A 16,322-nucleotide genomic window follows, 5' to 3' on the forward strand; every position below is an offset into this window, starting at 1 on the left:
TGTAAAGTAGCTGACATGAATGATTTTTCTATCATTTAGAGTTTAGGGAAGAGACTACTCAAAATGCTGGCAGGATTGGAAAAATCATTTTATTCCACTGGCACATGCATTATTGCATTGAAAAGCAATAAAGCAAATCAGATTTTAGGGCTGCCCTAAGGGGAGGTGAGTTGATCACACATCCCTCAGTTTAGGAATTTAAAGGACCTTAGAACATGCAGTGCAATAGCAGCTAATGCTTTGTGAGAGAGCCATGCTCAAAAGTATGTTTATGATCCAGTCTGCAAGACGGAGAGCGTAGGCTCTGTATACAGCTTCAGTGATGGATCCTTGAGGGGAGAGTGCTGCTATACCAGTCACTAGTAGCCTTTTAAAGGCACATTAGTGGCAGCTTTGTAAGAGGCAATATATTTCACTAAAAGGAAAATAATCTGTTCACAGTTAGCAGTACAGAGAAGGTAGAAAGTGGAAACCTAAGGAAAAGCAGAGGCCGTCTCTTCATTTAGAGTATCAGCTAGCAAGCTGACCAAAAAAAAAAACCAACAAAAAAACCCAAACCAAAACTTTAATTGCAAAGGGAAGTGGTTTGTGTTCACTAAATTAGGCTTATTGGCTAGCAAGTCAGCAAGGTTGTCTTCACTTAAACAACAAAGGAATCCATCTATGCAGCAGTCCAAAACATTAGTTTTACAAACTGGTGGATGGTGAGTCTTCCAAATATTTTGATGAATGATTTTCTTTTACACAGAAAGATATATTTAAGTGCAGCAATTCTTAGGTACATATAACTCGTGCTGGATGAATTCTTAATTTACTTGCACATTTGGGCTTGCATTAACTTGAGTCAAGTTGAGAACAGTACTGATAAAGGCTTGTAACATTTGCATTGCTGTTGAGGAAAAAACCAAAACTCATTAAATTAAGCTGTGGCCTGAAGTTTCCGTCAGTTAACGCCACTGAATATTCTTGGGAGGTATGGCTATATAATAAAGGATAATTTTTTTTTCCTGTTGTTCATTTATGGCAGTATTTTGTAAATGTTTAAAATAATTTTCCCTCTAATCTACACAGAAAGTACATATATTCTCTTTTGGCCAAAAATATGTGACAGTTTACCATTTGCCAAAAAAAAAAAAAACCCAAACCACCATCAACAAAACTATTATACAGACTAAGCAGTAGTTTTGCTAGGGATAAATGAAGGGCAGCTTTTAACCAAAGGTAGGGTTTTTTAATGTTTTGATTCCATGTTAGACCAAAACTTTTTCCTGGAGGCTTAAGAAAGTGAGGAGACAGAAATAGAGTCTTCCTCTTAACCCCCAAAGAGCAAAATATTGTTAGGCAACTGGTTTGACTTATGAGAAGTTCAATTTCAGCTCTCTCTACTGGCAGAGCATTACAGTTTTGCTGCATATTTTTATTTTGATCTTTTCAGATTTTCTCTGAGTCTAAACTGCTTTAATTCTCTTGACATATATAGCTCTGCAAGATTTAAACTAATGGAACTAAGAGAGGAGTTTGATGTGACATAGTCTACAGATAGAGTATATTAGTCACAATTAAGCTTCTTTATTGAGTACTGATAAAGTATTAATTTTGAGGAGCTGCTGCATGAAAGATTTCTACAAATTCAGAAACAATGAAAGAAATGCAAATCCCTTACCAGTATGCACCTTTTTTAAGGTTTAATGGTTACTACTGACAGAAGTCTTCCTCCCAGCCAGTGTGACAACAACTAGTGTTTAAAAAAAAAATTAACATATTAAAAAAAAAAAGGAAATTTTATGTGCCAGAATTTTTTAACATTTTGCCTCATTTCTGTGCTAGAAAATACTGAACTCCAATACTAACCATGTAATAATTTGTTTAAAATTCTGACTGCTAAACTTAGCTCAGCTAAGATCTAGGTGATAGATTTGGTGGTAGTCTGACTCTTCAGCTGTAAATTGCATATTTCCTTAAAATTTACATGAAGATAATTTCTTGAAAGCTAGTGAACTATGTGTGCAAAGGCTTCCATTAGATTTACATTGGGATTTATATTGTCCCCGTGTAAGAACAGTAAGAACATTAGTGGGCCAGACAGCATGACAACGTGAAACATCCTCTGCCCATCCAAACCAGTAAGGATACAAGCATAATGTTCTTGATAGGTACATACCACTTCAAAAACTATGCAAGAACAAATTGTGACTGCTTGAATTTCATAACATGTTATTTTGGGCTATGTTTTATTTTGCTAAAAATGGATTGTCAGTAATACAATGTTGAATTTTGAATCCATGCTACCTAATGTTCTTGAGTTTTTGTATTAAATCTTAAGTGTAAAACATTCTATGTTAACATGATTTTCTGTAAGAATATTCAACCTTTGACGTAACTTCAGAGATTATTTAAATAACAGCTTTGATGATTAATTTTTAAATTCACAACTTATATTTATACTTATCTGCCCCTGGCTTGCCAGTGAGCAAACCCTGTTACAAAATAAGTCACCATCAATTAAAGTAAACAATTTAAACTTTTTTTTGGGGGGGTGGGGGCCTAATTCAGTTGACTTAAAGTCATTGCCCTTGAAACAATGCCCTGACAAGACCCTGACATTTTTGTACACTGTTTCTAACAAAATATAATAGTTGTTTGTTTTTGCTTTATTCCTTGCTTCTTTCTTTCGATGTAGTAATATCACCTTAAGGTGAGAACACTGATCTTTTGTAACATATATGTCTTTTTCTGCAATGTGTGTGTGCAGTTTCAACAGCACAATTTACATATACTCTGTCAATAAAATCCATGGTAACTGAATGCTGATACAACATGCACCACGAAAAAGTATTACTGACAATGTATCTAAAAGTTTTCTGAGATCTGAACCAATTTTAATCTCATTTGTTGAAGTGTAAATATGATATCATTTTATGAGGAAGAATAGAACTGCCCTTTGGTCTGTAACTAAGATTTGCTTCTTTCCTTCATTTCTTTTATTATTAGAGCAAATGAAACTTTTCAATAATATTTCATCCCAGAAATCGCTAACATCTACTTCGTTGAATTGACACTTCTTTAAAAAAAACAGAGAAACCTGAAGCAAAGGTGCAGGGTGATTCAGAAAATACTGGTTGGGTAAAGTTTTATAGATTTTGCAGTTATTGTCTTTGCAATAGTCAACTATTTTCTGTGCCATGCGTACTTTGTAATTATTCTGACCAGAAATTAGAGCAAATCATTCTGTGCTTCTTACTTGAAACAAGTAGTTATGAACTCACTGTCTTCAATTCAGGCAGTCAAATTCATAAATTTTGGCTTCCCCACTTGTGCTATTTTCATGGATGTGTCTCCCATCAAAGCAGGCACTTCTGTAGTCTTTATCAGTGCAAGTGGGGTGCAGTGCCACCTTGGTACTATCCCTAAAAGTTTGTATTTTCACACAGGCTGGTGAGCCTAATTCCTACTTATGCATTCAAACAATAGTTTGCTATATATCCATAGCTACAGCATATATGAAGTGTTATAAGTCTGGCTGTACTTTTAAATCTCTTTATATGGATTTATGAAAATGGGTGTAGCTGATTTTGGCTGGATTAGGCAATCTCTAAAAATTCATTTAGTATGCAATATGTTTTTTCTTGTATTAGTAGGGGTAAAACTTACAATGCACATCTCATTCCTTGAGTACAAAACTGAAAAATCAATTATTTCATTACATTGTGTAGTTTTTTTATACACACACACACTGCTACTTTTTTGTACTGCAAATATTCCAAATTGTCTTTTGACGGAAAAAAGATGGTTTTCTTCATTCTGCATATATTGAATTAAGAATATGTACTGGAAAAGATGAAGGTTGGTTGGTTGGTTGGTTGTTTTTTTGAGTTTTTCTTACCTCCACATGTTTTAAAGGGAGTCTACATTCTGAGATGACATTTCAAATGACTTTTCTGTCATCCAGTCATACATACATACAGCTGCTGTGTGCATGTTTATTTATGAAACAATGCTTAAATGCCAGTTTAATGGTCAGAAATTCATTCATGCAAGCCTGAATATAGGGTATGACTACTCTTGTGATAAATACCGTCAGAAAACTGTAGCTTTTACATCAGTAATTATTTGGCATGACAGAAATAAAGTCAAATGAACTGGAAAAGTAACAGAAGAGATTTGTCTTTTATTTATGCAGTGAATGTCTTTAATCTTGCTATCTTCCTGATGGTAGATTGTTCCGCAGCTATTCAGCTCATATAAAATAATAACTTCAGCTGAGTTTTGTTCACTTTTACTCAAACTAAATAACCCCTTACACTGTGAGAAACGGTTCAATGATACTGCTGTTGAACTCATGCTTTTGAATTATATATCATCCTAATTTTGACATATTTGGAATGCTGACAAATTTGATGTTTTTGAAATATTGGAAAACATTTAAATATTGGAGGCCACTGTAAAAATCGAACAATTCTGTGGAAAGCCTGGTACTGCTGCAATGGCCATTTTTGGGTTTTGTCATTTAGATCTTTTCAGCTTGATTTTAAGCAGAACATTAAATATTCTTAAGCAGAATTCTTGAGTTAAATATCTCTACTAGGAGCTTACAGTTGCAATGAGATACTCTTCACTGTATGGAAAGAGAGTAAGACAGAAGAACTTAATAGCATAATGAAGTTAGTTTCAGTATCTGGAATTAAAAAAAACCAAACTGGTTGTTGACTGGGCTCTTTGTTTAAAAGAACTCAAGGCTTGTTTAAATATCATATGAAAATGAGACAAAAAACAAGGATCACAGAATGCAAAAAATAATTTAGGAACTAGGGTTTGACTCAATCTTTGTGTATATACTTTAACTTCATCTTCAGCAAGCAAGCTAGTAATACAGATCATAATTACCTTGAATGAATCAGAATAAATTTTTGATTGTTAAAGACTTGTCCAGATGTGACGTCTTTGTTCAGAGGTCAAAAAGAAAACTAGGAAAAATAACAGCAAAGAAATTGGTTTCTGAATATCATGGGATGCAATGAAGTTCTACAAAGTATACATCTGGTCACAAGATAACTGTTCCTTTTATTAGTCATTGTTGCATGTAAACACAAAATTGATAATACTGTAACTTAAAAAAAAGTACGATGTTTTTATGGGTTGGGTGCATTTGACATGATTTTTCTTTCATCTTCCTTTAACTATGTGGTGCTGTTTCTTGCAGCTGGATGAAGAAGCCTCGATGTGGTGTGCCTGACCAAACAAGAGGTAGCTCCAAATTTAACATTCGTCGGAAACGCTACGCGTTAACAGGACAGAAATGGCAACACAAACATATCACTTACAGGTACCAAAGATATTCATGTAGCTATATAAATTTCACTAGTGGTGCTGACTTTAAAGTAAATATAAATTTCAGAAATATTTTTCAATATTTTGAAAAGTTTATTATTAATATGTGATATAAAAATGCTGATTTGGATACCTCTTGGATAAGTATGCATGTGCTACATAAGAACCAAATTATTTTCTTGGATTAAAATTGCATGCCTTTAGTAACTGGTAAATTCTCTGAAGCTTTCAGCATCGATTTAACACCCAATACGTCCTTAACCTTACCTTTCAACCCCCTTGGCAACTTCTCAGGGAAATTGCTCTGAAACTAGGAGTGCTGTAATGAAACTCAGATCTCTAATTTAAGCATGTAAAATAGGCTATTGAAAGGAGTCAGTCTCTGCAAAATGTAGGTGCCTACAAATTTGTTCTAAGTACAAATGAATTTGATTATAATTTAGTGAGTCACTGACCCAACCATTTCCTGCCTACATGATGGGCATAGGGATGTACGGCATAGGGATGTGCGGGGTGTACATCTCTATCACCCTTGAGTCTGGCATGTAGTTTACACAGTATGTTGCCTACTGTCAAAACTGATCTTTGCAGGGAAAGTTCGATGCAGACTGTGTACTTGCTAGAGCTCTGTCAAACAAAGAATGTGTCATGTATATAATATAAAATCCATAATTTGTCAGCAAACCAAGGATTCCAATACAGCCTGTTTGAAAATTTACACAGCTTCATTCGATTTCCTGTATTATCTAACAAGTTCTGAGGGATAAAATAGTTTTTAAATTCATTAACTGGTGCCATTATTCACAAACCTATATAAGTATTAAATTTTAAGTTCACAAGCTCTAGTTGTCATATAGGCTGCTCTTCATACCACAGTAAGAGGTAATTTTATTAGTAACTCTGTGTCAATACTGTGATTTATGTCTGAATTGGAGAATGAAGAATACTTTAAGAAATTACACACTGATATAACCTCAAGCAATAGAGAACTGGCTGCCTTGAGATTAGTATTTTGCATTGGCTGGAGTCCTGTATCATTAATGTAAATAAAATGCATAATTGGTTAGAATAAGAATGCCCACCTGAAGCACTTTACATTTAGTTGCATTTTAAAATTTAAAGTTAATGTGTGTGCACATATGACAAGGCATGCATGGTCACCTACAAATACGTGTGGTTTTCTATTGCTCTGGTTTGTACAGAGTCTGATTCTCTATTTCATGACAAGATATACACTTGTATATCTTCTGTACTGTCACCCAAGGCATTAATCATAATAACAAATGAGGGTGCCTGATATTAAACTATGTGACAACTATCTACTAATCTTTCTCACTTTGAAGAATTTATAGCAGTTCTTTACCCCCTGTCCTCCCTCTTGTAAAATGGTCACTCTCTCACTTTGACAAGACCTCCAGTTACCAGAGCTTTGAAGTGAATAAGCCTATAATATTTTTTGTAGCAAATCACAGACCAAAAGACTTTTAAAGTAGAAAACTCAAATTTTATTAGATTAAAAATACAACATTAATATTTCTGAATTAAAATATATCTCGAAGAAAATAAGGACAACAAAAAGAGAATTAAAATTATTTACACACTTCTCACCCGCTCTGTTCTGCCCAGCAATTGCCTTCTTACAGGCTTAATACCAGTTAACTGAATGACATTTCAAGTTGCTTTGTTCCCTAAACTTTTGATCATGTCTGTAGCATCACTCGTCTGCTCTATTCTTCTCAGTGCCACTTCTCAGTCTCTTTATAACCTGCAGTTTTCCAGCTGCATTCTTTCTCTTCCTGGCCAGCTGAACCTTGTAGTGCACAGTGTGCCCACTAAGCAAGCTTAGTAATTCCTCCAAAGAAAGAGTGATTTTTACCTGATTTCAGCATCTGTTACCTCTTCCACTTTTCTGGAAACCAAAACCAAAAGCCCACAAAAACCACCCCCAAAATCAAGTGTCTCCCCCCAACAGAACAGAAACAGAGAATAAACAATAAAAAAGAAGTCATCTTATCACAGGACTGCAGCCACCAACTTTTCTGAACAGAAAGGTTAATAGCAAAAAAAAAAGTATTTTGTGGACATACCATTATGTTAAAAAGAGACCAACAGATGAGCAGAACATGGACCTTAACAGCAGTTAATGGGTTTTCTAAAATATTTGGTGATTTTTTTTTTTTTGGCAAGGATTTTGAGTGGAGTAGGGTAAGACAAGCTTTTCAAATTTGCTTCTTCGTTACTTATTTCAAGAAAATATTTAATATAATACTGTAAATGTATAAACTCCTGTTGGACTCTGTGAAATCCAGTCACATGGAGTTCTTCTTTATAAGCATCACTGTCAAATACGTGCAATTCCGGTGCTGAGGAGACCCCTTTGAAAGAGATCAAAAGCTATATTTACCACTTACTATCTGTCTGGCTACTTGGTCTTAGAGTATATCCTCAGATGCTCTATTTAAATGAGATAATTATCACTTTAGGCAAAACATCAAAGCGTTATCAGTGGAAAAATAGAATTGTGATCACATAAAAATGAATTTTCAACTGTGTCTACTTACATTTTTATTCTAGCATTTTCTGTCTGTCACTTATTTTTTCCGCAAGAATTGCTCCTGGCACCTGTTAAATTTAAATTAATTTATGTTGTTCAGAATATATTTCCTCTTAGATTGTCCCTGTAATCATGGGTAAGAGGATCAAAACAGATACACATGCAACATAATATTTTTTCTACATTTCTGTATTTTTAAATCATAGTTTTTCAATCTGAAACAGTTCCCCAAAATTTCAAGATGAAGCTTCAAAGAAGTGACTTACTATTGTAATTTACTTTAGTTATGTCATTTTTGGCCACATATTACATTTTGGACTTAGGTGATAATTACTCTTAGAAAACAATATGTGTGCAGACAGCATCAAAATGCAGATTTCCAGCATTGAGAACCTCAGCATGGAATTGGCATTGTGCTGCATTAATTACACTTTCTCTCCCTCAGGGAATGCAGCTTTCTGCTTATTTGAACTGGTGAATGGGGTGTTTGTTAGAATTTCTGTTTCTAATGAAGTTACATAGCAATATTACTTTATCTTTTCTGCCTTGTATAGTTCATGCCAGTATAACTTGTAAACATTATTAGTACTTATGTTATATACTAACATGACTAAAGAGAGAAATAGAAACTGATTATTTGAACCTTTTTACGAGCCAGAAGAGTATAGGAGAGAAGGAGAACACCTAGAGTATATGAAAATTATATCCTCGTTACAGAACAAACTACAAAGATCTTAATGATATGGTCTTGATTCTTCCTTGGTGTTTTAGACTGTATCAGGTTATACAACAATCTCTGAACGTTATACAGAGACAGAGAAGAAAACTATGAAACTATTAAGAGACTTTTTTTTTTTTAAGGGGGTGTTTACAAAGACACTTCTGAGTCTCTCTCTAAAAACAGTCACCTTCTCTTTTGCTAGGGAAGTAAATCATCCAGTACTTTAAAGAAGGAGCAACGCTGTGAATCAATAAAGCAATCAGCTTTGTAAAAATAGAACATAAATGTTTATATGTCCTTTTCAGACTGAGAATTATTGAATATAAAGTCCTCCTCATCAGAATTCAGGGCATACTATTCATAATTTTAACTCCAGCAGTCAGTCACTGGTCAGTTGCACAGATTACTCAGTCTGCAGAACACTTTGCAAATAAAATTGTAGAATGCTCACTAAAAAGCTAAGCTTTGCCTTGAATTGCAACCATTACTTAGAACTCATAACAATTTAAAATAAAAGAAAATAATAATTTAGAATTTATTCTGCTTTATTTTGCTCTCTTGAGGAAGAAAAAACCCCAATTTTATCATTCAGCAATATGTAATAATTTAATTGGTGGAGGAAACTTAACTGTAGATGATCCATAGCTTCATTCCAAACCAACTAGAATTAATTTAATCTTTTCCTTGACTTCAGTAGACATTGAGTCAAGCCGTAGATTAATGACTTTTTCCTTTCTCAACAAGTTGTGTACATCCTGGATTTCAGCTCTCCAAAAACTGACATGTCTAACTTTATGCTGTCCAGTTAAATGATGGGAGTTTCAGTATGCAATGAAAATTCCTGTCTGGCTTGTTAACAATAGACTATGTTATTTTTATGGTCTGAATGATCCTTATTGTGTGGAATATGGAAAGAGAATTTTTCTTGGATGTTTAAAAACCACACTGAAAAGTAAGAAAATACTGAATTAAGACAAAAAATTAGAAAACTATTAATTCAAAGTAGCAATAAGATTTTTTACTAAAATAATATTTTGAGTGCACTACTGTAGAGGAATATTTAGAAAATACTCCCTAAATCAAGGAATTGCACACCTTATTAATCATACTTGTCACAGTCAGTATATGCTGAACTTCCTTGATTTCAGTTTGCTCATGAATGAAAAAAGCACTGTGTCCATATTGAAATGATAACACAAGCTTTGAATTGTGATGATATTCACACAGCATTATTTTTGAACTATGTGGCTATACTATTTCAGCATCAAGACATGAGCATATTGTCTTTCCGTTAAAAATGAAAAGAAAAATAAGGTCAAATGATGATTTTCAGAGATGCTGAGAACGCCCTAACTGTAACAATTTTGTGAATAAATGAAATGTTGGAAAAATTTTCTTCAATACGCAAACAATATTCTATGCTCTGATGCAGTTGTACCTGACTAACATGTGTTGAAACATGCTAGAAGCATTTACAGGATTGGGCTGCATTTTTATACAATTTTTTCCTTACATACATATGAGGCCTACAAGACCTTAAGGCAATGGAAATATCTAACTACGTGCTCTAGAATCCTACCCTACCATTTTAAGTCAGTAACAAATTTTGGAGTTCTTAGCTCCTCTGTATCACAGAGCACACAGTAGTATAGAAAATGCATGCAGATTTATATTAAGTGATACCTCCAGATGTGGAATGCATTATGAGTGGCACGGTGAAGAAGATTTCAGGGTTCTCTGAAAACAGATGTTTTCAAAATGACCCACCCATGAGTTTTTAGCATTCCTACTTACATGTTGTGCTGGAACTCTGATGATTTCCAGTTGCAAATCTAGAAAAATAGAAATTTGTACTGAAGAGACTTGTTTTCTACAATAAAGTTCTCATAAATTGTTAAGACTAGCATAGGACTTCAACCCTTAAAAACTAATGGGACAGGGATGCTATGATACCTGATACTAAGCATTAGCTTTTTGTAGTAATCATGGATGCAGAATTAGATGTTAATTAAGGCTCTATTAAACATTCTTTTGTCATTAAAACTGCATGTCCTACCAGCTTTCAATCAGAAATACCATAATAAAATGCAATTCTAGTCAACCTGATCATACAGAGGAAAGTTTCCAGTATCTATCTACCCGATACAGGCAATGTTTAGGAATCTGAATAAAACTGAATAGTTCAGTTCCTGAGTATGGATTTAAGCATATTCCTTCCTCTGTTAAAGCTTGATGCTTTCCCAAAGTCCAATTTAATAAAGTAATGCTTGACCTTTTCTTGAAGAACTATGTTAGCAGTGTCATACACCTTAGCTTTTCTAACGTCTGAATGGAAGGGGGGGGACACATGTCAAATATACCTAATAAAAGGCCATTAAATTACACTGTGGTGATTGTAAAATTTATGCAATGAAAAAGGTCTAGATAACTGTAAATGTGAGAGAGGATTCCTACATAATAATCAATTAAGTCAATTAGTTATGATTTTCCACAGTGTAATTAACAAAAAAATGCTCTTCACTGTGTATTTTTAGTGTCAGTCTTTTTCATATAAAATTTGAATATTGCAGAAAATCAGTTCGCATTTCTTCAATACTTACCTACTTCAGCAATCCTGAAATAATTAAACATTTGAATATCAATATGCTATAATTGTAACTGTTTATGTTGCATTTTAATTTTAAATTAATTAGTAGTAAATAATTACATGAGATTACTTAGAACATCTTTCCTATAAAAGCATTTATCTGTCAAGTATTTTACTGATGTTGGTTTTGTATCTTGGAAATCTCATCTTTGTCACTTTTCATCTCCTTTTAATGAATTACGGGGAGAATATTATCCATGAAACCGACGAGGCAAGAGAATTATAAATTCTTTCCAACGTGGCAGCTTTAGGTTGACTTTTAATGTGGTCACAGAACAAGAAAATCAAAAGCAATAGTTCTGACTTGTGTTTAATCAGCTTGAGCAGGATCTATATGAACCAAGATGGCATTTTACGTGAGAAACATTCTTAGGCTATAGTTACAAGGAGTTAGCAAACTGAGACTGGAAAGAAGTTGAAGCTAAGAAAACCCACATCAATGAGAGATGAAGCAACTTGATAGAAAGTTTCTCTAGAGAAATGATGGTGCAAAATGAAATATACCTTTGGCCAGAGGTAATCTATTAATTTCAGTAAAAGTAACAGTGGTTTTAAAAAAAAAAAGCTTTCTTCAGTTTAGGTTTGGTATACATCAATGGCAATGAGAAGGTAGTTTCAACAAGTTATTCAAATTTAAGCTATATTTCAATTAATTTTACCTTAACTGTTTCATATCAAATACAGATCTATAATTGGCTTACTTCAAGCAGATTACTGGCTGCATCTTTTTACCTACTCAGTTGAATTCCCTGCTCTTTTATCTTCTGTGTCCTTTCTTTAGAATGGGGTTTCCAATTTGTGACTTTGCTCCAAGAACATCTTAAATGTTTGAGAGAAATTACATTACAGAAATATTTTTCCCATTTATATTTAATTGATATATTTATGATCTATAAAAAATAAAATATCATCTTGCATCATTATAATTATGCAATAATTCTAAAGGCATTCGTTAGTATCCAGCCTAATCAGTACAACAGGGTAGTAAGATATTGTTAATCGTAATCTGGATTTAATGCACAAATGAGCATAGAACCAATTTAAAAATAGTATTTATTATATGCAGTGGAGAATAGAAGTATCAAAGTCTACAGGCCATGAAGAAGTCTGTCACTGAGTTATTACAACTCTTGTGGAGGCCATTACTGCTAAGGTAAGCAGTAATAATAAGCTTTATGCATTTCGAGCTTTGTCTAGCCTTTGCTGAACTGCCTCTTGAGTCTAGCTTGGGTCAGAAGGGTTGATTTATACAAAGAATTGTAGCAATTTATGTGAAAAGTATAACGAGCTGTTCTAATGACAGCGCGGGAAGAAAAAAGGAAATAGTGAAATTTAATGGCAAATATGTGCTACTTAAAGTACTGTATTTAAATTTCAGATGACTGATTTTACACAGCCAAGTAAGGTATATCTTGACAGCCTTGCAAGGCTCCTGAAGCTGTGGCAGCCAAAAATGTGTCACTGAAATATGGATAATTTTCTTTGAGGATATTTTTGGGAAGGAGGAGGAGGGGAAGGAAAATCCAAAGCTTTTCTGAAATCAATAGGACTCAGAATTTCAGAATAACAGTCTTCAGGCATCTGTAGAAATAGTAAATCAGTGTGAAAAGTGCATATCAGTAGTGAAATCGTATTCTTCTTGTGCAAGACATGGGTTTAAAAGCTATAATGCCTAAAGCAACTATCAGGTTGAAAAACATGCTTGCATCAAATAGCAATAATAACCACAAAATACTGTATTCAGTCAATACATGGCTGTGGTCATCTAAGAATAACAGTTTTCAAAATGCATACAAAGCATCACTCAGTTTACTAGTTTGTAAAAAAAAAATAACATTGAAGTAAATGTTTCATCTTATAGATCATCTTTTGCTTACTAAAATACTTTCCCTTTGGAAGGAATTGTATGTTCTTCAGCCTCTTTATACGGTTGCACTACTGATCTGGTCAAGGTCAGCATTGGATCTTTCTCTCTTTTGAACATCTTTTCTGTGAAATGATCACTTGGAGGTTAGGAAAGCAATGCTTAGGAAACACTGTGTTTTTGTTGTGATGGCCTTTGTCTCGCTATGCTGCCACCTTACAATAGGAGTGGTTCTGAGCTAGCAAGTCCTCCACTTATTTTTATTTGAACTCACTGAAGGAGGGTTGGACCAGATGACCTCTAAAGGTCCCTTCCAACCCAAAACATTCTATGATTCTACATTATTTGGCATGTTGACTGTAAGATACCCAGTTCCTCTTTTTTTTTGTTACCAGTGACAGTTACCACTATTTCAGGTGACTGCTGGCTTTAAAATGTAGAGCCAAATGTAGTAGGAAGAGGGTTCATATACGACGTTATTTGCTATTGCAGTGATATGTCTAAACTGAAGACTTTTAAGAGTCCTAGAATCTCTGGTGGTTGATACATTGTTCGTATGGATTAATCGTCTTACTGTATTTCCCCTTTGGAGGTTTTATGATCAACATAATGAAATAAATGTAAAATAACTTGGATTTCATACATCTACATTGGTGAATTATTCTAAGCAAAGTTCCCAGCTAGACAACTTCAACATTTGTGTTACACACAGTATTGGAATTTGTGCTTTTAAGATTGAACATGGCTTGTGTTAAACACATTAAAATGGAAAATCATTTTCTGGAAAAACTCTTCTATTGGAATAACTACTGATTTATTTAATTTCTTTTAAAAGCTACGTTTTTCAGTATAATCTCACCCTCTCCAGAAGGTGGTTTCTGAAGCCAGAAATCTGTCTTGTTTTAATACAGAAAGTATGCTTTGAAAAATCTTTCTACTTGACAATGAATCTTGAGATACTATTTCAAAAGTAATTCAATAGCTGAATCCCCTGGAAAAGGTCTCCCATCATAGGAAATCACCCATAGTTAATGTGTGTGAAACTAGCAAAATGGCTCAGTTTTTCATTTGTAATCAATGACTAAAACTTAACGCTGTTCACTGAAAAAGCAAGAAAATGTAAAGTGATAAGGTTTAAAATATGAGTCAAACCCTTTTAGACCCAAGTAATTAATCACTTTACTGCCAATACAAAATTCCAATTTGTTTTTATCTGTTTCTTCATATCTCATATAATAGCATTAGACCATCCTTTTGCTCTGTTTACATAACCCTGAAGTGTGACTTTGACCCATTACTAAGATTCCTAAATACAAAATAATAAAAAAAAAACCCTGTAACTTTCACAACACTGATCATAAAATTACTGATGAGTAAATAACTATAAAGAAAGGGCATCATACAAAGCAATTTGAATCACATGACATTTACACCATATAGGGTAAGGCTATGCCTACAGATCAGAAGGCTTTTTCTCTCTGACAGCGAGATCAGTACAGCAGTACTTTGTGGTTCTGCCAGAGTCACTTTTAAAAGAAGGTAGCAAAATTGGAGTGGGTTCAATAAAAATCACAGAAAATGTTTAATAGACTGGAAAAAATGTTATCTAATAAGAGATTAAAAGATTTCAAACTTTAATTTCAAAGAGACAAAAAAAAGGTAATGACTTTGCAGTGCAGAAGTATCTTTTTAATGCCTTTTTTAGGGGAAAAAATGTTCTTAAAGCTCATGTATGTGAAAGAGAAATACAGAACAGGAACCAGTGTTACAAGCCAGACAAATAAGAGAATAGGCACAAGTATGTAATGACTGGTTAAATCATCTTTGGAACAAAAGATCAAGGGAAACAGTGGGTTCTCTACAGTATAGTGTCTTCTAATCTGTCTTGATATCTCTTTGGAACATACATACTAGCTAAAAAGAAATAATGCTTTGGTTAGACTAGCATTATTGGACTCAGTACAAGAATATTTCTGAGTGGAAGTCAAAAGAGGTAACTATGTTTTCTACATGAACTTATGAACAAAATATTATGTATGTGAAGTCAAATCTATAAAATTAGACTTGAAGTATTTATTTCCATTTATATAAACTTACAATACTGTATAATCAAGCACATTTAATGCACCTAAAAAATCAATCACTCCAGCTTTATTCATGAAAATATTTTTGTTCTCCATTAACACACCATGGTGTGTAAACTTACATAAATCTTACATATACTGTAGAACAGTGTAATTTCTGAAATTTGTGCTGGACCTTCAGTCAAGTACATGTCAAATGAACAAAGAGCATCTGATTACAGCAGTTTGAGAACAGACACGAACGTAACAGTTTTTGCTGGCCATAAGAATCAAGTGGAAGTGATGGAGGAAACTGGATAGGTCTGAAATTGATTATTGCCATTCTTTTCGTGAATTCAATAATAAAAATAAATAAATAAAATGTTTTTTTAAAGATTATTTCACTATAATTTACTAATAACTGTGACCCTGAACTCAACTGTAATTCTGATGGGGTTTTGCCTTTCACTTACGTGTGTCATTTGAAGAAGTAGTGGAGACTGAAATTTCTGTTTAAATGTATATTTCTGAATTAGCACATAATTGTCTTCTATAAAATGATTTCTCTGATGAATTCTACAGTTTTATGCAAGATTTCCAGAAGTAATCACATTATGAAAGGACATCTTAGCCTGTATTAAAATAAAAAAGCTTTGTTTCTGATAAGGAATTATCTATCCTGTTACAAATGCAACAAGAACTGTTTTTAAGGCTTTGTGAACACTGGTTGGTGGTCACAGTATGGAGCTCTGCTATTGTTAATGGACTCGCTAAGAAGTAAAAATTTCATTTAACTGAAAACATTTTTCTTTTGATCAGAAATGACATGCCGTTCTTTAGCTGTGATGGATTCTAATTGTGGTCCAGGAGGTAAACAGTCAGTGGTTGATTAATCTGGTTATCCCACTGTTAAGAATTTTTCATTTTAAAATATTTTTAATCTTCTAAAAATAAGATTTTTGTACTGCTGAGAGTAACCTAGCTAACATGTAATAAGTTCTAGCATAAAGGGCTACACAGATTGACACAATAATTTCACACCAGTTTGTTTAAAAATACTCTTCTTAAGGGACATAACGCCAGACTAGCACATTTTATTAAAAGCATAGTGGTTTAATAGGGGAAAATGGATGTAAGCAGTGTCA

General features: G+C 33.6%; 1 protein-coding gene across 1 annotated transcript in view; it reads left to right on the forward strand.

The window, feature by feature from the left end:
• Positions 1–16,322, forward strand: part of MMP16 (matrix metallopeptidase 16) — a 180,041-nt gene that overhangs the window by 90,657 nt on the left and 73,062 nt on the right. The window contains exon 3 of the mRNA XM_009635560.2: positions 5,201–5,323. Within this exon, the coding sequence (XP_009633855.1) occupies positions 5,201–5,323 (123 nt within the window). The remainder of the gene's footprint in view (positions 1–5,200; positions 5,324–16,322) is intronic.

Source organism: Egretta garzetta, unplaced genomic scaffold (genome assembly GCF_000687185.1).
Source record: "Egretta garzetta isolate BGI_Z169 unplaced genomic scaffold, ASM68718v1 scaffold453, whole genome shotgun sequence".
Classification (NCBI taxonomy): Eukaryota; Metazoa; Chordata; class Aves; order Pelecaniformes; family Ardeidae; genus Egretta; species Egretta garzetta.